General features: G+C 37.3%; 1 protein-coding gene across 2 annotated transcripts in view; it reads left to right on the top strand.

The window, feature by feature from the left end:
- The window catches only part of NAV3 (neuron navigator 3), a gene marked incomplete at both ends in the record, with an annotated part of 256,615 nt that overhangs the window by 148,188 nt on the left and 85,753 nt on the right, over positions 1-22,674 (top strand). For both annotated transcript variants that reach the window (XM_082281105.1, XM_082281104.1), the window contains 3 exons: positions 1,504-1,612; positions 3,366-3,749; positions 7,117-7,236. In XM_082281105.1, the coding sequence (XP_082137231.1) occupies positions 1,504-1,612; positions 3,366-3,749; positions 7,117-7,236 (613 nt within the window). The remainder of the gene's footprint in view (positions 1-1,503; positions 1,613-3,365; positions 3,750-7,116; positions 7,237-22,674) is intronic.

Raw genomic sequence — 22,674 nt, 5'->3', positions numbered from 1 at the left:
CTGCAGGGCCTGTATCCCTGTCCTGCCCAGGTGTTGTTCCCACTGTCAGTTCCATGGTGCCAACACAGATGTTTATAGACATTAACGCACTGAAGAATTTTTTTTTGAGAGATAAAATAGGCAAACATCATTTACTGAAGGACTGTTTGGTTGCAGCAAAGAGGACAGAAGACACAACCAGGGCAGAGGAAATGGGAAAATCTCAAACTGGCATTGCTGTGAAAGCTAGCTTGACATTAAGCCACAACTGCAGGGTATGTTGGCTAGTACAATGCATCACTTGCCTATTGAGGAAGAAGTAAAGCTTATATGGAATATATATGAAATAATTTATTTCCATTTAATATCAGGAGTTGAGATTTTTCTTAACTGCAGCATGTTTGGGCAATAGGACCTGACTGCAAAGGGTCTGTGGGGTATGATGTGAAATTTGTAATAGAGTCAAAGAGGAATTATTTGCACTTCAAGTTCAGCATTTTTACATGTAACTCTAATACCGATGCTTCTTTCCAACCTTCTTACAAGCAACAGATACAGGATACAATCAGCAGTAGAACAGTAGCTTTGAACAAATCAGTAATTTTTGTCACAGAATTTCTTTTTAAATTCTCTTATTGTTAAAAAGTAAAATGAATTAAACTTCCTTCATCTATGAATTTGCTAGAAAACCTGCATTTCTGTTTCTTGGTGTATGACTACTGGAGATTCCTTTGAGACTTATTATGTTTTTCTTTTGTAACACATTATACGTGTCTTCTCTCCTTTTTAAAATTTAGTTTTAATTGTATGGAGTAAACATAGTTGAGGATGTTCTAGGCAAAGTTCTGAAAGCTTCTTTATCTGAAATATGAGACCAGTTTTTCACAATGGATCCTGAAGGCTGTTGAAACCTGTAATTGTATAAATGATGCACGCGTGTGGAGCGTTCAGATTTGTATCCCAAGAAGCATATTTTATTTTACCCCATACAAAGAATAATGTCCCTCTTCAGGAAAGCATTACAGTCCTGGAAGGATGCTTTATTAAGTGCCTTACTTAAGGAGTACTTTGAAATAGCCTTGATGTTAAGTGAATACCAAAGAGTTGTTCTAAGAGTCATCCCAGTTCTTTCCAGACACAGATTTACTGTGGCTTTTTTTCCTACTGAGTTATGTAAAATGTCAAGGACTAAAAAGGGCCTTTATAATGTATCAAGTGGTCTGGGGCTGCATCATGCCTTGATTACAGAGGATAAAAATTCCAACACTGTAAATCAGAGTTTCATTAATAGATTTGGGCCTTAACAGGGATACTTTGGTGGGCTTTTTTACATACCACATGTTATTTGTAAGCATATATGTGTTCTATTAATGAAAGGATGAAGTTTTATTTTTTAAAAGATTAAAGGGACAGTCCTATTTACAATCACGTATGTGTGTTCTCAGCTGTGGATATATGTGTGCACTTTATTGAACCTTATAAACTCGTGTTCAAGTGTATGTGGGTTTTACTGTTTTCTTCCAGGGGAAGACCCTGAAACAAGAAGAATGAGAACTGTCAAAAACATAGCAGATTTGAGACAGAATTTGGAAGAAACCATGTCCAGTCTTAGAGGGACCCAGATAAGCCACAGGTATACTGGTTTTGTGTAGACTGCTGAAAATATGGACCATGGGAGAGTATTACTAGTTGCTGAATGACTGAGAGACTTGCAAGGAAAATTACCTGCGACAGTAAACTGCCGTGTGACTTTCATATAGTATACTGTCAAAGTGTCTTTATACAATACTTCACAAAGATAGTTGTTTCATACACATTTACTTAGAAGCCTATAAAATTTATTTTAGGTAATTTTATAAGTAGATGTTGGGGATGAGATCAAATGCAAGGAAAAATCTAAATGTGAAAAATAAATATGTTGGCCATGGGAAAAAGACCCACTGGTGTAGTGTTATAGCTTTGAGCTCTCCAGGTGTTGTTTCTTCCCTCTCCTTCATTTATCTTCACATGTGAGCTCCCTTCTATTTTAATTTTGTTACAGATAAACTACCGCTTTCTGATTGGTCCTTAGGGTCTCTGCTAATTTTGTTACACACAAAGCATGTCTCAAGCATTCCATGCATGTGATTGTTTTCAATCACACTAAGTGACACACTCATATGGTGGATTTTCCACCAAAATAGTTTTCCTGCAGCACCTTCAATCACATGCACAGATCAGCAGAGCCTCTAGGGCCAATATTCTCTTGTTCCAACTTGGTTAAGATGCCAGGTGTTTGGCACCATTCCCACAAGTAGAGGTTATAGAATCATAGAATCATAAAATTGTTTAGGTTGGAAAAGACCTGTAAGATCGCCAAGTCCAACCATTAGCCCAGCACTGCCAAGTTCACCAATAAACCCTGTCCTGAAGTCCCACGTCTACAAGTCTTTCAGATACTTCCAGTAATGGTGACTCCACCACTTCCCTGAACAGCCTGTTCCAGTGCTTGACAACCCTATCCATGAAAAAATTTTTTCTCATATCTAATCTAAACCTCCCCTGTCACAACTTGAGGCCATTTCCTCTTGTCCTATCATTTGTTATCTAGGGGAAGAGGAACCCCCATCTGACTACACCCTCCTTTCAGGTAGTTTTAGAGAGTGGTAAGGTCTCCCCTGAGCCTTCTTTTCTCCAGGCCAAACAACCCCAGCTCCCTCAACTGCTCCTCATCAGACTTGTTCTCCAGACTCTTCACCAGCTCTGTTGCCCTTCTCTGGACTCGCTCCAGCACCTCAGTGTCTTTCTTGTACCCCAGAACTGGACACAGGATTTGAGGTGTGGCCAAGTACAAGGGGTAACAATTTCCCTGCTTCTGCTGACCACACTATTGCTGATCCAAGCCAGGATGCCACTGGCCTTCTTGGCCACCTGGGCACACAATGGCTCATGTTCAGCCATGTCACCAGCACCCCCAGCCCCTTTTCTGCAGGGCTTCTTTCCATCCACTGTGTCCCCAAGGCTGTAGTGCTGCATGGGGTTGTTGTGACCCAGGTGCAGGATCTGGCACTTGGCCTTGTTGAACCTCATAAAATTGGCCTCGGGCCTTAGATCCAACCTGTCCAGATCCCTCTGCAGAGCCTTTCTGCCCTCCAGCAGATCAGGCCTCCTGCCCAAACTGACTGAGGGGGCACTCAATCCCCTCATCCAGGTCATTGATAAAAATATTAAACAGGACTGGCCTCAGTACTGAGGACATATACAAGCACACGTGTGCATATGGTGAAAGCACATACACACATGGAGAATTTTTAGAAACAAATATGCTTTCCTCCAGCCTTCACTTTTCCTGATATCTCAGGAATAGAAAAAGCGCAGTTCACTGACTTCTCCATTCTGTTTGGCAGCACATTGGAGACAACTTTTGACAGCACTGTGACAACTGAAGTGAATGGGAGAAGCATACCGAGCTTATCCAGCCGATCGACCCCGGTGACCTGGAGGCTGGGGCAGGCCAGTCCTCGGCTGCAGGCAGGAGATGCTCCATCCTTGGGTGCTGGTTATCCTCGCAGCAGTGCAAGTCGCTTCATACACACAGACCCTTCTCGGTTCATGTATACCACCCCGCTGCGCCGAGCAGCTGTTTCCCGCCTTGGAAATATCTCACAGATTGACATGAGTGAGAAGGGAAGTGGTGATTTGGACATATCCTCTGAAGCTGACGTTGGTGGCTACATGAGTGATGGGGACATTCTTGGGAAAAGCCTAAGGACTGATGACATCAACAGTGGGTAAGCAGCACCTTTTTCTCCATTTGAACCAATGCATGACTGTTTAGAAGGATTTTTCTGAAAATTTTGGCACACAAGTAGAAGGTACGTTATAGTTGCAATATTTAAATATATGTATAAAAAACCAAACCTCCAATCTGCCAGTGATACTCTCAGCTGCCTTCAAATTCTGTTCTTCTCCTTTAATATTAAAATTACTTTGCTGTGAACCTTGAGTTCCAGTATTACTTACTGTAATTTCTTGGTTGTCTGGTGAACCATCATTTTGCATTGGTTTCCCTGGGATAGGTCTTCTTTTGGTATTTTTATGTGTTGTTTGAGATGGTAGGTATGGCATTGGATCCATCTGATGAAAAGCTGTTGTTGACACCACTGACTTTCTCTGTTTCCACTTCAGATATTGCCTAGTATAGATGGTGTAATAGACCTTTATTGCAGATTTTCAACTGTGCATATCATTTGGGCAGTAATAATATCTTTTCGTAAAACACTATACCAGTTACTCTCTTAATAGATCCCGGAGGAAGAATCACAGTTTTTATTTTTGTTTGCTTAATCAGTTGATTGACTTTGAGGTACTGCATCCCCTGTGTTTCAAATCACTGTTCAACAAGTCTTATATCAATCTAGGAATACAAGTCAGTTTAGTCCTGTGTATGTTAGAACTCATAGAACATCATTAAGAAAGAAAAACTATGTTACAGTTTAACTCATACTTAAATTATTATCCAGTGCTGCTGTTGGCATCTCAAGGCTGCTTGCTGACTGATGTTGAATAGACATTCCATAGAGTACATGGTCATGTCACACCACCCTGCTTCACTCTATAATTTTAGAATTCTTGCTGTCAATCTAATCTCTTAGTTTGCAGTATAGCTATGATTAGAGAACAGTGGGTGAAGACATTGAGTATGATACATTCCTAAAGGCAAATCTAAGTCTGTGATCAAAGCTCTCTTTGGAGTAGTGTCTCATCTCAAGCACCATCCAAAGATAGATCTCTAGAAGAAGCATCACTATAAAGCAAGGATATTCCTGTATCTCCCTGGTCTGCTGTCTCAGTGCTTTGTGTATGGAGCACTGCTGACACCATTGTCCACAACACCTATGTCAAGTAGGATGCCATATTTATATGTGCTAGAAAAGAGAAAATACATATGGAAAATATGATACTTTAATGTCTGAGGACCTCTTATCATAAAGGAAATATTAATGCTGCTTTTGACAGATGCATGGTTTTATTCCAATTTTTTTTAAAAAGGGAGTCCTTTGCAGTGCCTGATGAGTTGTATTAATTAGCTTATCACATTAAAGGATGAATATAGTCATCTTATGTGACTTTTCTTTGCATCTCTAATAAGGATAACTCAATAGATAGTAAGTTGCTCTATGCTCAGTTAACGTTTTTAGGTGCAGCAAATGTTAAAAACAAGTTGATAAGTTCTGAAATTTCAGGATTCACCGAGGCATGTAAAGTCTTATCTCCTCTATGCCTCTTCCACTATCAGTTTAATTACTTTAAACACTTGGGGACAAGAATGCAGCAGTAATTAGAAATTAGTGCAAGGAAGGCCTGTTGCACTTATTAAGTCTCTCCATTCAGACCTTACTTAGAGAGGAAAAAAATTCATACGGTCTGGATTGCATTCAAGCCACAGCTAAATTTAATATGCAATTTTAGAGCTGTGGAATCTACTGGATAATTCAAGGCCAGCGAAATTATCTGTCAAAAAAGTCTGAATTTTGTCTTTAGTAAAAAGATGAATATAGTATGTAAGTGTGACTGTTAATTTACCTTTGAAAACAAATGTGAAGTTACCCTCTCCAAACTCCAGATACCGAGGTTTCAGAAATCCTTTGCCGAACTGCAGGCCAAATCTTACCCATGCATTAAATGCTTCAGAGTTTTGTCAAAAATAATCAAAGGAACCCTTTGTGTTTTAATGTCTTGAGGTTGCCTTCATCCATATTGCCACCCAGGACATGATGCCTTCTCAAACTGGAACTATCACAGAGGGTTCCACTGCTGCATCTTTGGTCTCAAAGCCTGTACCTGTTCACCCACCCTGAACCACCTAGATGGAGGCAGAGGCAGGTGCTCCCAGACTGCTCTATTGGCCCTCAGGTCTCTTTCACAGTTGATTTCAATTAAATCTGATCCCATAAGGAACCACAGGGAGAGGGCCAACAGAAAGTTGGAGCAGTAGTAGTGTGTGTGCCTTGGTTTTTGCCTGGAATTCTATGCTATAACTAAAGTTAAATGTTTGTGTGCTTGGATTGAAAGATGGGTTTGTGTGCCACCGTTTCATGGCTGGAGGAGAGACTGTGATAAGATTGAATTTATACAATTTGATGATTGTTAAAGTGAGTAAACTCTGGGAAATCACTTTAGCCATCAACCTAGCATTAGGACTATGCCTATTTCAGTAAGTCTGTATTTTATTTTGGGTAGGTTCCATGAGGTATAGAAAATTTTTTTCTGAATATGTACACTTCTATATTTGGTGCTGTGCATGGCCCTTCAAAAATAAATTTATGCTTTGTTGGTACATGAAAGTTATTAAAAAATATAAAAGGGAAACATAAAGAACAAGGGCCTAAGCAGGAAGACAGTTTGATGAAAGATCCTTTGGGAGCATGATGGACAGGTCTTGAGAGTAAGACAGGCTTGTGATGCTGCTCTGTTATTAGTTCCAAGACTTCTCATAGAGACAACTAAACTGTAGGTAGACATTCTAGAAATTATTGCTGGTACTTTTAGTTCACAAACTTTTAGTGGCTCTCTAGTGAGTAAGCAGCACTATACTCACAGTTTCATTCCTTAGACATTCATTGTAATGTGAAGTGGTGGGAATCAAGCAAAAGGAACATACAGAAAAATATCATTGTATGGTTTTCAGTGGATGTCTCTTTTATATCTCAATAATTGCATTCCGGCAGGGACTATGAATTTGGGTTGCTAATTTCTGTTCCCATTTGGAAAAAGAAATGCTGCTAATTTTTTTTTCCTTTTTTTTTTTTTTTTAGCTAGAGTGATGTTTCTTGCACCTAGTGCTATTTTTTGGCAAAACCACAGCATTTAAAATGTGCTTTTGAAGATACTTGAGGGCTTCTGTCTAAAAACATTTTAGTAAAAGAAGCTGGCCTGTAAGACATCACAGTAAAAGGCAAATGATCCCAGAAAACAGGCAGATACCCAATCTCCCTGTGCTGGGCACGTAAAATGGGAATATTTAGTATCAGTCTACCATCTAGTAAGACAACCTGTACCTTAAACATTTGAATTTCACAGACCATTAACTTTAGAGTGAAACACGGTTGCCAGATGGCTGCATTCCCCACTGTTTGACCACAAATTTATTTTCAGGTACATGACAGATGGAGGACTCAACCTATATACAAGAAGTCTGAACCGAATACCAGACCTCGCTGCCTCTCGAGACGTCATCCAGAGAGGGGTTCATGACGTGACTGTGGATGCTGACAGGTAACAGTGCTTTGCTAAGTAAAAACCTATTTGAGCTTTATAAATATATCACATTCTTCATACTTGCTAAAGTATCACATAAGGAATAGGAAGAGAAAGCAAGATTCTGAGGCTGCAAGGTTTCTGAGCACCCAAAATAGCAAATACCACAATGAGCAGGGGAAAAAAGGCAAATTCCTCACGTGGGAAGGAGACTTAGGAAGAACTTTTTGTTGAAGATGTAAGAGAAGATATTTAGAAGCCCAGACCTTATTTGCAATCTTGAACTTCTGAAATGGGATGTGATTTTTACAGGTTGCCTTATCAATTGATGAGCAAGTGGAAAATTCTCATGGTCTCTAGGCAGCAGACAGCTTATGTCCCTGGTGACATGGTTTAAAACATGCATTTGGATTTGGCTGGAAGTGGAACCATAGTCTTGTTCACCTGTTTTGCCCTTTGCAAGTATCAGAAGAAGGCAGTACTGGCAAGTAGTGAGAAGTGAGAATTGGGGTTCTATCCCATTGTCTGTGCAGTGTGAAAAAAGAAGCAACTCCATCCTGCCGTTATATATGGGTGTGAGCATAAAAACATGCTCCTACTAGTATGTCTGTTTCTTTTCCTTAAGCTTAAAGTAGATTCATATTCGTGGCTTCTATCCACATCTGAGAAATAAAAATTCATAACCCAGCTTTTGCAGAACTTGGAGCTGTCAGCTCTGAGGTTTTGGTCACACCATCACAGAGATAAGGAACAGCTGTGAAATTTGGCAGTCTAAAATTTTACAGAGTCAATATGAGTGCCCTCTTTTTAAAATAAAATTTCTTTTAGGAAAAGAAAAAAGTATTTAATCACAAAGGGAGAAAAGGTTCATGGAGTGGTTCTGGTTTTATAAACCCAGCAAATTAGTTGAAGAAGTTCTAGGTTATTTACCTACGTATGATATAATTTTCACTTATCACATTTTCTGATTAAAATATAAGTCAGGAATAGTCTGCATTGGTCAAACAGTGCAAGCAATGCATCAGGATAAAGAACATAATTTTCATCTAGCGCACTAGCTACTTAAAAAAGAGGGTTGCTTTAGCTGACATCAGAGCATTTGTTGACCTTGCAGAAAAACCCTATTTTAGATCAAAATTCAAATGAACACAGCTAGGTTCTTTGGAATGCAAGCACTGACGTGATGCAAAGACCAGAGAACACGTATAGTAGGCGTTTAAGAAAATACTTTGGATAGAACTCAGGCAGTAACAGAAGGAGAAAATGAGAAATGAGATGTGGGCAGGAGGGACTTCTGTGGAGATCTGTATGTGAGAACAGGAACCTTACGCTCAAAGTGAGAGAGAGGGTGGAAAATTTAGAGGCTAGCAGTCATGTAATTAGAGAATGTCACTAGTGCCCACGTGTTTTTATGTCTCTCTCTTTTTTTCCCCCCGGGAGTGAAGTTATTAGAGCTCTTCCCACCACACAATATTCACACCCAGGTTTTGAACCATGCAGATTTCCCCTGAGGAAGGAAAAAAAAAAAAAAAAGGTCCAAAATAAGGGATTTTTTACTTTTTCTTAGTATTCCTCAAGTTCTGGATGCCACTCAAACACTGGATGCTTATTTGTGTTAATGTATATGTTTGTTCTGTACAGTGTGCACGTACATACGTATTTTGCAGAGTCTATCATCTACAAATGTGAAGTAGAACTTACTTCAAGTAATGACTGCTTTTCCTTACACAAAGAAAGAAAGCTGGATTCTTGTGTTCTTCCAGACCCTCTAAATGAGGTTTTATGGAACATACTATGTCAATATTTAATTAAAAGGTTTGTTCACAATGCACAGGCGTGAGGTATCTAAATTATTGCTATTCAGACAATTCTGGCATTCCCTGACCTTTCAATACTTTATTTTTACAAACTTAATCATTCTTTGTGGACATAGGGTGGGGTTTTTTTTATGTATAGGTGTATGTTATTCCTTGAAAAAGCAGAAGTTTTTTAGGAAGTGTAAAATATAAGTATTTTTCTGAGTTCTGATGATAATAAAACACCTGCTTACCAAAACTGGTTGCAAAAAAACCTGCGATAGTTAGAAAAAAATTGTTTATGATGATCTTCAATGATGTGTGCCACATTCGATGTGACATCAGGTAGAAAAAGTAGTAGAGATTGCTGAGACTTTGGTAGGGTAAATTTTGGTCCTAAGATTTCATCTTATCTCACGTAGCCTTTTACAGCTTTTTTTTTCTACTCTGAACAAAAAATAGTAGGGTTTGTGTCATAGCTTCAAGGTATGCCTTGCCACTGGTATGATGAACTTCTGTGAAAGAGGATTTATTCTCCTCGCTGTCATCCCTGTAGGTACATGAAGGACATACACATTTTCTCTGTGGCATTGTTAGTATAAAACTTTTTCATAATTGGCATGATCTGCCCTTGCCTTTCTGTTGTAAAGGACTCTGCTGGCATCTCTTTTCAGGCAGGAAATAAATTATATGCTGCAAATATCTGATTTACATTAGCAAGCAGGAGAGAAATTTGGCATTTTGTCCATTACTAGAGGCAGCATTTTTTGCTGACAGCAGTCCCATATTCAGGAAAACTCAACCTGGGTTTTCTCTGACAAATTGTAGCTTCTGCTTATATTTTAAAACTTTTTCTCTTTATGAGCTGGCAGTACAATATTCTTTAGAGATGAGGGCTGATATCTCTAAGGGTAATGCAATTTCTGGTAAATTTATACTTTCAGACTGATTCTCATTTCATGGATAACGTAAAAAGACAAGCAGGTCCCCAGTTTGATCACATTCTAAATTGGTTCAGATAGCACCTGCATCTCCACATCTTGCCAAAAAGCAAAGGTTTGAAGGCTCTCCATGTGGAAACGTAGTCTGAGAGAGCTCATCCCGATAATAACATTAAATTGCTCTTTGAACAACTTCATAAAAAGTTAAATTTATGAATTCAGCATAAATCAAGGCTTAAGCTTCGCTTGCATACTGCTCTGTAAAGCACACTGGTGCAGAAAGTACTACAGCAAACTTGCTTGTTCTGGGGAAGGAATTGTAAAGGCTGAAGAGACACTGGCAGCATCAGATGTCAACAGTTGTTTCTATTTTTTTTTTTTTTTTTGGTTAATAAATGGTTATTTCTTCCAATTTACCTTGCTTCAGTTACCATAAGAAATTAGTCAGAGAGCAAGATGGATTTTCTGCATCTGATATAACATGGGATATGGCTAAGGGAGTTCTCAGTGGTATGATATGACACTTCATTTCATTTTTTGTCCTGTCTACTTCCTCTACACTCTAGCATTTGCCTCCTGGGACTTTTAGAGGGAGTAGTTGAGGAACATTCTTGGAGTTCAAAACCTTCTTCAAAGTAAGATGAGCCAAAAGAGATTAGATATAAGCACACAAAATTAATTATTCAGAAGAAAAAGGTTTATTGCAAAGTAAGTTGTAATATTTCCAAACCACCCTGTGATGTTCATGAAAACTGTTAGGGAAGTTTAAAGGAAGCCCTTTTAGAAGGAAATACAGCTCCACTTAGCTCAAGCATTGTCCTTCCACTCCCTATACCTGCAGAATTTAATGCAGTGTGTCACGAACCGCAGTTTTCTTCACCTTCGTCAGTCAACAGATGCTGTACAACCACTTTCACCTCATGTCCCTTGAATGCAGTATTCTTTCTTTTTTACTTTTCTTTGGATGAAATCCAAAGCTTTAAAGTATATGCTGCTTAGTGTGCTGCTATCATGACCCACTTTAGCTACTTTGCTGTTGCATTGAATCTGAGCCCCAGTAATAGAGAGTTCCTATGCATAAGGAGTCTCTCAAATGCTTCCACCATCTGTCACATGTGCAGAAGATTTGGCAGCTATCTCAGACTAGCTCAGGCTTGGCCTGTTTGTTCTCAGCCAAACCATAATCACCATAATACATTATTAATTATAATAAAATAATTCCAGATTTTGCCTGTAGTTTATTAACTAACTTCCTGCATGAATGCCTATAAGTCGTCTTCTGGTGTTTGTCTGAGTAGATGAGCCTTGAGTTAGAATACTGTGCTTTTGAAAAAGGAATTTTTCCAGAGTTCACATAGGCATTGAACTGGGAGCTCTGTTCCATAGTGTTGGTCATATTAGAAAAGGCTGAGACATCATGAACAGTAACTTAAAATCCAAATGGAATACAATGCCTGTTCTCATACCTTACGTTTCTAGAAGCACATTGAAATTTCTGGTGTCATTTGGAATTTACCCCATTGGGATGTTGCTAAATGGCAGGGCATACTTTACGTTTTGCCTTTCTATCTGGATGATTCTGTGTAATGTGTATTTCATCACTGTACTAATACTGTGCTTTCTGCTATGTCTCTCTAGTTTGGTATTGATGGGACTATGCAACTCTTACCTGTTCAGTTTACTGCTTCTGGTTGCAGAGCAGGATTTGCTATGGGTAAAGGAAATGTATATGCCACAATATTGAGCCATTCACTGTGTGCATGCATTCAGCCCTCTACCCTTTCCTTTGTCTGCCAACATGTCAGGTCTCTCCAACACTGGGAACCTGTGTCTATGGCAATAAATACAAATATCCACCCCACAGATATGAAGATATAAATAATAAAACATGAAACCAGATATACCTTCTTCTTGCTGTTCAAGACTTTCTTGGGAAATACTGAGTTTTGCTGTAAAACTGCACTGTATATGGAGGCTTCCAATATCTTTTCATCTGCCTTCACCACTCAGTATGCCTGCGACTGTTACTCTGCTCACAGTCTAAAAAAGTCATTGTAGACCTGAAAGTCAGCATGGTTCATATAGCTGTGTGATTTGCTATCATTTTCTTGATTGTGATTTTACATTATTAGTAAGTTCTTAGGATATTGAAATAATTCTAAATATCTATACCTCACTGGTTTTGCAGTTACTATTCAAATACCTATAGAAGCCATAATGATAGAATCTCTCGTGAAGCAATTTAAATTTTAAAGTGTTTTTACTATTATTGTTCTCTTCTATACTTTTAATCTTCTGTAATTTCTTTTCACAGCTGTTGCTGTTAACATTTCCCACCATTTACATTTTTATTATTCTCAAATGATCCTGCATTTTCATAGTCTCTGGTGTAAATCTTTCCTTATCTTGGCATCTGCTAGGCTATCAAGAAAGTTACTAGTTAGAAGTATCTATTTCAATGTGTATCTCAGCTTTTATTGTTTCTGCAATGTATGGATGCTAAATTTAAGTACCTAAAGCATAAATATGTAGGTATCCATGCATGAAGGGCAGAATAATAGTGTCAAAAGGAGCACTCCTGGTGTTTTGGCTCATTATGTTGTAAAGTATTCAGAATTATTTGAGGATGAATTCCTTATTTTCAAAAGCATAATGAGAAATAAATTTTTCAGTAATATGATTTTGTGCAACAATATTAATTTAGAAAGAATGTTATTTGAATTAGTACAATTTGTTTCTGGTCATGCTTTCAAAAGTCAGGATTTGGACAACAAAAAATAAGCAAAGAAACTGGACTTTGATCTCATTTTGTGAAGTTCACCCTTCCTTACTTGCATTAAACATCTACTGTAATTGCCCATAGAACCACAAACCAAAAATGGAAACATACACCAGCTGTGTGGTTTCAGGTTCAGATACTATATTAATATCAGTGACATAAAGAAACTGCAATGTTAGCATGCTGTCATTAATATGTTAAACTGTCATGATCCTGCAACATCATGTCTGGAGACACACATTTTTGCACCCAGCTTACATTAAAAAATTACACTCAGAAAAGGCAAATGTGAATGGCAGATGTTTACCTTAAGACCACGCTGCAAACGAAAAATTAAGCTTTCTCTTTTTAAAATTTTTACTAAGTGGAAGAAAGAGGGACAACTAGTTTTCAGTTTAGGTTAAAGAGGAATTAACAGAAATAAGTTTTTAAACTTTTGCAGGAATACAAGCCAATTATATTCTCATGCGATGCAAAATGAGCTGAGTATATAATTTGCTGTGGGTTCATTGAACCTAAGGCTGGCTCTTTACAGATGACACATATAATACTCTCATAAATGTACTTTTTAAAAGTGGATGGAGTGGAGCTGGGTATTAATGACACGCAGTCTGTTGGTGTTCATTACTTCTGCTTATTTCAAAATTTGGTTTAATACTTCAAAATTATTTGAAGTGAGACAGGACTTTATCTTTTATTAACAGATTTCTAATACTCCAGGCAAAATGTAGATGGCTTATTTTGATTGCAGTCTACTTCTGAAGAGAGTATCAAAGTATTTAATAAAAGCTTTCCAAGGCTTGGCTTACAGTTTCAGCAGCAGCAACGTTTTGGTCCACCACTGTACTTCATTGTTACCAGCAAAAGCTTCTGTACTGCCTCAGTGCGTTAGAACAAAACATGGGTAGCAAGATTTAAATCATTAACCAAAATACCCCAGGCTCAAATATAAAATAAAAGAACTTGAATCTCCCATGTGATACATATTTGAGTCCTGAGGTCAAGAAACAAATTAATTTCTTTAAAATGTCTTGATTCGTTTGATGGCTGGAGGAAACAAATCTTGTAATTTTATTCTCCTGCATGGCTATTTAAAAAAGTCATATTGAAACTTGTAATAAAATAGGTGCAATTGATATTACAGTTCTAACATTAACAAGCACGTGGTATTTTAGACAGAAGCCTCATAAAACTGTATATAAAAATACTGATTTTGATGATTTATTATTGGAGATAAAGCAGCTGGTGATTGCTAAGCTGTCTTTTGTTCTAAATTGCCTCAGGGATACTTCTTTCTTAGTTAAGTAATTTTTTTAAAGAACTCTTTTTCTAATAGCTACATTCCAGACTGAGGTAGTTGCATGCTTGTCAAACTAAACATATGAATTATAAGAATATTCCAATTAACCCTTTCATGGAAAGTGATTATTTTTTAATACTATAAAAATCCTTTGCTTTGGATTTAATAGGTATAAGTTTCCTTTAAATAAAATATGGATTTGGCAACTTCAGCAGACCTCTAGAATAATGAGAAATAATTAAAAATGGAGAGCCCCATCATGATGCACTTTTTATACTCATGAGATGTTATGAGAAAGGGGTTAAATCAACTGTTCAGTCAGCTACTTGCCGTTTTTTTGTACAGGTGTAAAAAAATAGGTAAGTGAAAGGAAGAATAAATTTAAGTTAAGCTAAACATCTAAAGTGTGAGTGTACTTTGCTGCTCAGGCTGTAGGGCTGCTTACAGTGCACAAGAGGAAAATTAAAAGGTTTTGACCTTTTCCTTTGCAATGTGCTGCTCTTGGAGCAAAACAGTGCTACTCTGTCCTGGGCCTTCAGGAAAACAGTGATGTTCAATACATTTTGGAATTGAAATTGCGTTGCAAGGTAACTTTATCATTGGCAGTTAAAAAAAGATAGCTGGAATCCAGATGAAACCTGGTCATGCGTTATCTATGATTAAATAAAAGAAGCATGTATCTAAAGCTGTGCAGGTTAAAAAACATGGGAGCCTTTTATTTTCCTTGAAAAAGAAATGGACTTTGAACACTGTAGGCTGGCTAAAGACTATGTTCAAAGAGAGAGAGCGTGAAGGGAAAGCTGGGAAACGTGGCTGAAAACCTGCCAGCCAGTGCACAGAATACCTACCCTGTGCTGCAGGCTGCCTGCTGTGGAGCACAACATGTGTTAACCTTTCCTTTTGGAAAAAAAAAAATCCCTCCACTCGCTTGTATCAACATTTTACTTATAAATCTTAACTATGTCACCGCTGAGTCTTCTTTTGATGGAGAGAGGAAAAGACAAGCCTCCCTCATCAATCTGTTCTCCAAGCACTATTGTGGAGGCTTACTGCCCCTTCTGAGCCCCTTGTGACAACCTCAGCTCCACACAGGGAAATGTTTGGCGCAGCAATATGCTAGGAGTTTGTTTTCTTTTGAAGTTACAGCACTAATCTCATCTGTATCTAATTGTTAAAATATTAAGTCTTCAAAGATTTCCTTTGTAAACAAAAGATTGTCATAACAATTTAAGCAGGATCAGATGTGTGAATTTAAAGAGTGCAACCCTCAATGAATTCTACAGAAGTTTTTTTTGCAAAAGGATACGATATATTTATAATTCAAACCTGCTTAGTTGACTGAATAATCTAAAATAATCTAAAACACATTATTTGAATGTGATTTTAAAACCAGATTTACCTAATTAAATTTACCTTAATAAAAAACCTTTTAATCTCTTACCTGTGTGCATTAGCTTTAATTTCTGATGTATTAAACTTTCCCTTTTATTCCTTTTGAATGCATTATGCTCTATTATGTTTCATACTGCAGAACAGAATGTAAAATGGATGCTAACCCTATCAGCTGCAGTTTATGTAATTCATGAAAGCAAAAATTGCTTTACTACAGTTTAAATACATTGTGTAGTGTTCGAAATAATTGCATTGCCTTGGGAAGTACAGTAACTGTTAGAACAGGTGTTTGTCATTCCTCAAAGTGTTTTATCTAGCAACAAATCTTATTGATATAAGCCAGTTTCTTTCATGTTTAAATACCCAGCAATTTTTTATCAGACACTAGGTACACTGATTTAAAAGTGAAATTAGGGTATTTCAAATGGATAGGATTTCAATCAGTTTCTGGAAAAGAAACTACAGAGTTAGAAAACACTGTTATGTATTGCATATCTTCTGAGAGTTTATCAATGAACAGACTCATACTGACAGCCAGGACCTAAAAGCTGAAAATTTTTTGATTGAAGCTAGAAATGCACACACAATTTCAAGAGCATTGTGAACTTTAAGAGCAAGATACGAGGAATAAACTTACTTCATTTTTTTAAAATCAAGCTTAGATCTTTCTCTGAGATTTTTATTTACAGATTTAAATACTAAAGTAGACAAAATTTAATGAGGGCTCTGTGTCTGGGGTAACTGGAAGACATGTAAAGCTTTCTGAGAAACCAGAGATCAACGAAGGTGATCTTCGTGACTCATGAACCACCATCTGGAGGCCCTTCTCTCTATCAGCTGTACTAGGAACATTGCTAGACATCTAGCTTTTGGGTTATATTAAGATAAAACATAACTGTTTCAAAGAATTTAAGGAAAGAAAACTCGCAGCCATATTTTTGTTTTAATTTTAGATAAAATAAATTCTGGTAGAGCATTGCAGTGAAGTGACAGCCTGTCACCCAGGGATAGTTCCTTAGTGAAAGGAGCTATCTTTCAAGTGTTCTTAGAATGGTTTTCCTAAAATGGAATCTTTTTCTGTACATCAAAGTTATTGAAAGAGAAATCAGCATGGCTTTTTAAGGCTGAAGAATGATTCTTTTTCCTGTGTGAGTAAAATCATTCCCCTTCATGAAAAGAGTTGACTCAGTGTTCCACTTACGACTCAAATCTTCGGATGCATAGTAAATAACTGAATTTGCTCTATTTTGCAAGTCTTTTCCCTTTGTTCAGTACATAAAGAAATTTATAATCCCCTCTTTTGTAGATCTTTATTTCTAATCATTTAAATTAATGATACCAGCCACACTCTTGTGAAATGGATTAATATCAAGTGGATAAACTTAATGCAAAATCATGTAGGAAAAATAATTTTCTGTGTATTAAAAATAATATATGCTGGCAAAGATAATTTACAGCCTTCCAGATAAATTTTGAAACTTAATATCCTAACTAGGTTTTCAACAGCTTTCCCTAAACAGCTACTTTCAATAAAATTATCTTCATATTTTCTTTTAAAATGTATCTATTGGAATGGAAATGTTGGAAATTTTAAGATGACCGGGCTTGTGTATATGTGTGTCATTCCAGCAAGCCACTGAATTGTTGAGTAGTGGTAAGTGAGCCCCAATAACTTTGAATCAATTTCTGCAGCTTTCCAGTATGGGCAGTAAGAACAGCCTACATCACAGAAAATTTATGATATATAGTTTATTAATTTTGGATTGCTGCCTTGGTGATGTTTTGTCAGATTCTTGGACTTACTGCAGCTATTCAGTCCAAGTCAGCACAAAGGCAGTAAATACTGAAGGTAGCTGGTCAGCAATGTTACATGTAATTTTGGTCCTCCTGTAGTGGGTTTGACTAATGCTTATTGAGGTAACCATTACAATTTCCTTGACAAGAGCTCCTTTCCTTTCACTAGCCATGACTCTGCTACAGGGGACAACTGAATAATGTCTTCAATGCTGTCTTAAAGCTGCAAGCAACTTCTTTAGCACACCTCACTCTGAAAACATTACTGTTTTTCTTTCTGTGTAAAAGTAGCAGTGAATCCCAAATACAGAGTTCATTTCACTAAGTATTGAATTGCTAAAGGAATAAGGTTTTTTGAGCTTCTCTCAAGATAATAGTCCATTTCTTGGTTTACAGCTGTAGCCCTGCTATAGGTGATGATTAGGATGTCAAACTGCTATCAACACTTCAACTTTTTAAAATTAAAGAAAAAATAAAAAGTAGTTTATTTTTCAGTAGCTCAAAGGTTTTGGAAGAAATTTCTGTCTTGATGATATATCTTAAGTAACACTAAGGATTGATCACCAGCTACAGCTTCTTAAAAATATACTCTAACTAAAGGAAGCTCAGCATTTTTTGTGGATGATTCTTCCAGAAAATGAATACTCCTTATAAAGCTGTCTTTGAAAGGTGTCTTCTGCTTTCCAACCTCTGGTTCTGTTCCCCCTCCATCATCCATGTAGTCATCATCCCTAGAAAAATTATAATGACATGTATCCAGATATTCACTTAATAAGAGAGTCCCTGTAAAATATACTATATATGGTATAAAGCAATCTATAGTACATGGACAACCAAAGCTGCCCCATATCAATCCCATGCTCAGGGAAGGTACAACAGGATATGAAGTCCTCTTTTTTCCCCCTCTCTGGCAGCTGTGATGTTTTAGACCAAAAGTCTTAAAAAAGAGGATCAATTACCAGTGCTATGCTAAGCATCATTTGTATGCGAGCAGAAAACGAAGGACAGTGTTGTCGTTTTTATGTGATGTAATTCATATATTTGGAAGGAGCCTAAACAAGGTTCCCAGTTAACTTCTTAGGAAATTCTCCTGTTTCTGATACCAGTTTCTGAAAAACCACCTTCTTTTGTCTGAGTAGCAGTTTTGTGTGTTTTGTTCCTGGTATTTCAGTTGTGTTTTGCAAGGGAGTTAGGATAAAAGCCTGAGATAAATCCTGAGAAGACTAATCCAACTTAAGTATCTCACACCTGGTTTTATAGGATTTTTATTTGAAAACCTGAGGTTATCAAGAAATAATTACCTTCTAAAAAGGAAAAATAGGAAAATTTAGGCAAAGTAAATAAGAATATTTTGATTTTAAAAAATGAGAATTGTAAGTAATCTAATAATTTCAGGATGGCTTGCACTATGGAGGTTGAAAAGCTATAGATAAAAATAGATTTTCAGAGGACAGTGTTAAATCTTTACACATTTACTATTCATCTTTTAGGCAAACAGAAGTGCTCCTGAGTGAACTTTAAACAACTGAATCTTCCTCAGTTAGTTTTCTTCTATTTTACCTTTGATTGTTTTTCCAAAATATTGTTTGCAAAAGCGTGCCATAATGTAGAAATTGCGCTGAACATGTTGTCAGGTCTTTCTGAATGGCACATGATCAAGAGCTGGATGCTTAAGCTGTAGATTTAGCAAATTACTTTCTCTTTTCATCTGACCCTGGAGAATTTTCTCAATAAAAATTTGTGGATTAATCTACGTGTCATAGAAAGCCATATGTCTTTAAGGAAACTTGGTTAGACATGAATGTTGCTCTTCTTCCCTGTCTTTTTCTATTTCTGATAGGAAAATATACCCCATTATGTTGAACAACTGTGATTTTAGAAGATGGGGAACAGTCTCATGAGAATATTGTGAGTCTCTAATATATTTAAACAGCCTAACTTTTGCTGTATGCATTTTACTACTCATTCCCAATGAAAAAAGATGAAACAGTCCTACACTTCCTCTCCAGTGCATACCCTACATGTAGTACTGTATTTGCCATTCAAAACTTCCTCAAAAGGATTTTATTAGAACACTCTAAATATTCTTTACAGTTCACCAAAATGATGTAGTACTTTCCTGAGCAGTTCTTCAAGAGGAGTACATGTTAAAAGGGCCGTCAGAAAGTGACCTGCTGGCTGGGCTGAACATGGAGCAGGAAGCTTCCAGAGAGACAGCAGGGGAAGGGACTTCATCATGAAGAAGATGTAAACTGTGTTACTAATTATGTTTCAAAGCAGAATTATAATACATCTCCTAACACCTAAAGGTCTTCTAAAGAGACTGCTGAAATTGTGCATAAAAGATATCAAAAGGGTACTGAGGACACTGCTGCTCTTGACCGTGTTCGTACAGTGACAAGCACAGTGTGCGTGCCTCTGTGGCTGCCCTTCTGCTCTGGTTAGTATGCCAGCAAAATTAGACAACACAATATTGCCATTCAACTCAACTGGGATATTCTCAAATTGTTTTATAGGCTGTTGACTGAAAAAAACCCCAAATATTTCTTTTGTGTCTGGCTTTAGCATGGATGCATTGACTTCTCTTGGAGAAGCATGATAAGCCTTTTGTTGCAGAGGATGTTGGCCAGGTGCAGAGAGCCCTAAGCATCCTTGCAATGCTGCTGGCAGCTCAGAGGGGCCTAAGAGCTCAGCAGAGGTGGTGTGGTTCCCTGAGCTTCATGCCTCAGCACTTGCCAGTTGCTATGTGTAGCCAAATAATCACTCAAGAACCCTTTGTGATGCTTTCAATTATAAAAAACATTTCATTAATTGCCAGTTATCCCCAGATTGTGGAAATGCAGACATGGCCTGGAGGCATCAGTATATTCTGTGTGCAGTTGGGATGGAACAGGGAATTCAACCTGCAGTAGTTGACTATGTAAAACTCAAGTAAAGTACATGAGGAAAATTGTATAAAGTCAAGATAAATCACTGCTTATTGTGTCAGGAATAGAAAGACATCACAATAGTACTTCAGAGTAATATCCTATAGTGGCAAAAAATTTACTGGTAGTTTTTCTTTCTGCTACAGGTTCAAAGTTCTTTGATACATATTTAGCTGCCAGTTTGTAATAAAGGCTGTGTCAGTTCCATCAGGACTTCGTGCAAGCCCTAAGAATCAGCCAGCTTCATATTCTAATCAGAGTAAGATCTCATGAAGCTACTATCAGAGGCTCTATAAAATGTATGGCAGCAATAGTTTTTAAGAAAAAATATATAATTGAATGTGTGGTGTGTACCAAGTTGCAGTCTTTATAAATCAATTCACTTTAATGCTCAGGTTGCTTTAATTTTCCATTAGTTAAGGAAGGGAAAGACTTTTCTGGTTTCCCAGTATATTTTCATTTTTGTGTTGTTAAATGATTTACTTTTGGTGGAGACAAAAATAATTGGTTGGACAAGAATATATAGAATCATGAATGCATTTCCTGAGTGTCAGTATTATGTTGATGTTTCTCTATGAAGCTCTTCCATCTACTATTTTTCTGTAAATTCCAAGAGAAATCTTAGAAATGTTTTTTTTAAAATTGTCACTGGTAAAGCAAGCATTTCTTAAGAACAAACTTTTGCCAGAGTTTTAATTTTTTCTTGTAGGAGATGGATTTTTTTAAAACAAGCAGCTACCTCAGTTAGTTCTGAGTCACCGCTAATTTAAAGTTAGACTCCCTTCCTTAATGGGTTTCTCTTCCTAGTGCTAGTTTTTTCCTCTGATATTTTTATAAAAGCCTTCTGGATTCCCATTTGGATAGCATTACTTCACAGTACTTCTTCTCTGGTGTTATCTCTTGCCTGCAAGACTTGTCTGAAGCCTTATTCCTAATTGGTTTCCTCACCATTTTTCTTTTACAAGAAAGGACTTTTTTAACCTTCCAATTTTTAACTCACTCTGGTCATTTTTTTCTCCTTGTATTTTTCTTTTGAAGCAGTTTTGAATTCCATTACACCCCCTGGGGTGTTTTATAAGTTTGACCAGCTTTCTTGTATTCCAGTAGATGTGTTCTTTGGGTTTGGGTTTTTTTCACATTTCCAGCTAGTTTCATTCTTATACTCAACATCTTTTGGTTTGGTTTGCTTGTTTGTTTGACCAAAATAGAATATAACAAGCTCTTTCTTCTGGTTGCACCTTTTTAGGATAGACAATAATTCAAAATAGACTCTGATTCTCCTTTTTAATAGGTACCTGATTCTATTAGTTACTCAGCAGTTAGCTATAGGCCTTTCCATAGTAATACCCTCTTTTAAATTTATTGCCACAGTGTTTTTGATGGTGAGATTGTAGCTCACTCATGGTTCCATTTTGAAATTGCACTATTTTTTCCTGTCCCTTTCTGTCTCTTCAGTAAATATGAGAACCTACTTTTGCTGTCCAGTTATATTTATGAAGATGATTGCTATTCCTTTTCCTGACTGGTTTTGTGGTCTCATATTTTTTTCCCGTGTACCAATTTTCAGTAGCTCTTTTTCCATCTCATCTTTCAATCTGTCCTCATATCTCAGTAAACTTGAGTGATAAGCACTGGCTGGACTTTGGGAGAGAGGAACAGTAGTCAGGAATGAGAAAAAACAGTGAAAGGCTGTTGTCCATATTCAATATGGAAAAAAGTCTATGACATACTGCTGCTGATGTGGAACATTCAAAGAGTTTTTTCAGCTTTGCAAAGTGGGTGGTAACAAACATGACAGCCAACAAGTCTGGAGTGTGAGAGGAGGACAAAGTTTCCCAAGATGGCAGAGACTTAATTAATTGCAACAGATTTTAATTTTTTTTTCTATCTGCAGCTATGTTTTATTTCATCTCTCACCTGCTAGCCTGCTCTACAACTTGAATATTACAGCTATTAATGTAGGAAGTGGGGAAAGTATTGCATTGTAATGGGGAACATTTAAGTTGGGTTTTTTACCCCCTATATAGTGAAGCCATTTGTGGCCACCTTCTGTCTTTCTTTGTGACTCACCTCTGAACCTTAGTAGTCTAACGGGAGTAATTAATAGGCTAAAAGAGATGTGCTGTATTGCTGCTATGTCTTCCTCAACATTTCTAGCTGATAAGGGGTTTTATAAATTTGTTTTGATTTGGGCTTGGGGTTGTTATTTTTCTGTGTGCACAGCCAAGCAGTAGCCCTGCTTTTTTTTGTCTTTTCTGGCTTTAAATCAAGATGACATTTATGGAAGATGAGAGAGCTTCAGGATGCTGGGGTGAGATCCTGGGTGACTGGCTGCTGTTTGGCAGGGATATACTAAAGCAGCTTGCCTTATCTCCCTGACTGTGATCCTGGTACATTTACTGCTAGAAACACAGATAGCCAGAGGTCCCATTACCTTCTCAGCAAAAGTTTGTTGTGTCATAGACTTCGTCGTTCAAGTTCTAAGCCTAAGAGTTATTTAATTTTTAGTATGAAACATTGATAAGTT

This window comes from Coloeus monedula (genome assembly GCF_965178545.1).
Source record: "Coloeus monedula genome assembly, chromosome: 4".
Lineage (NCBI taxonomy): Eukaryota > Metazoa > Chordata > Aves > Passeriformes > Corvidae > Coloeus > Coloeus monedula.
This window is presented reverse-complemented; position numbering and strand designations above follow the sequence as displayed.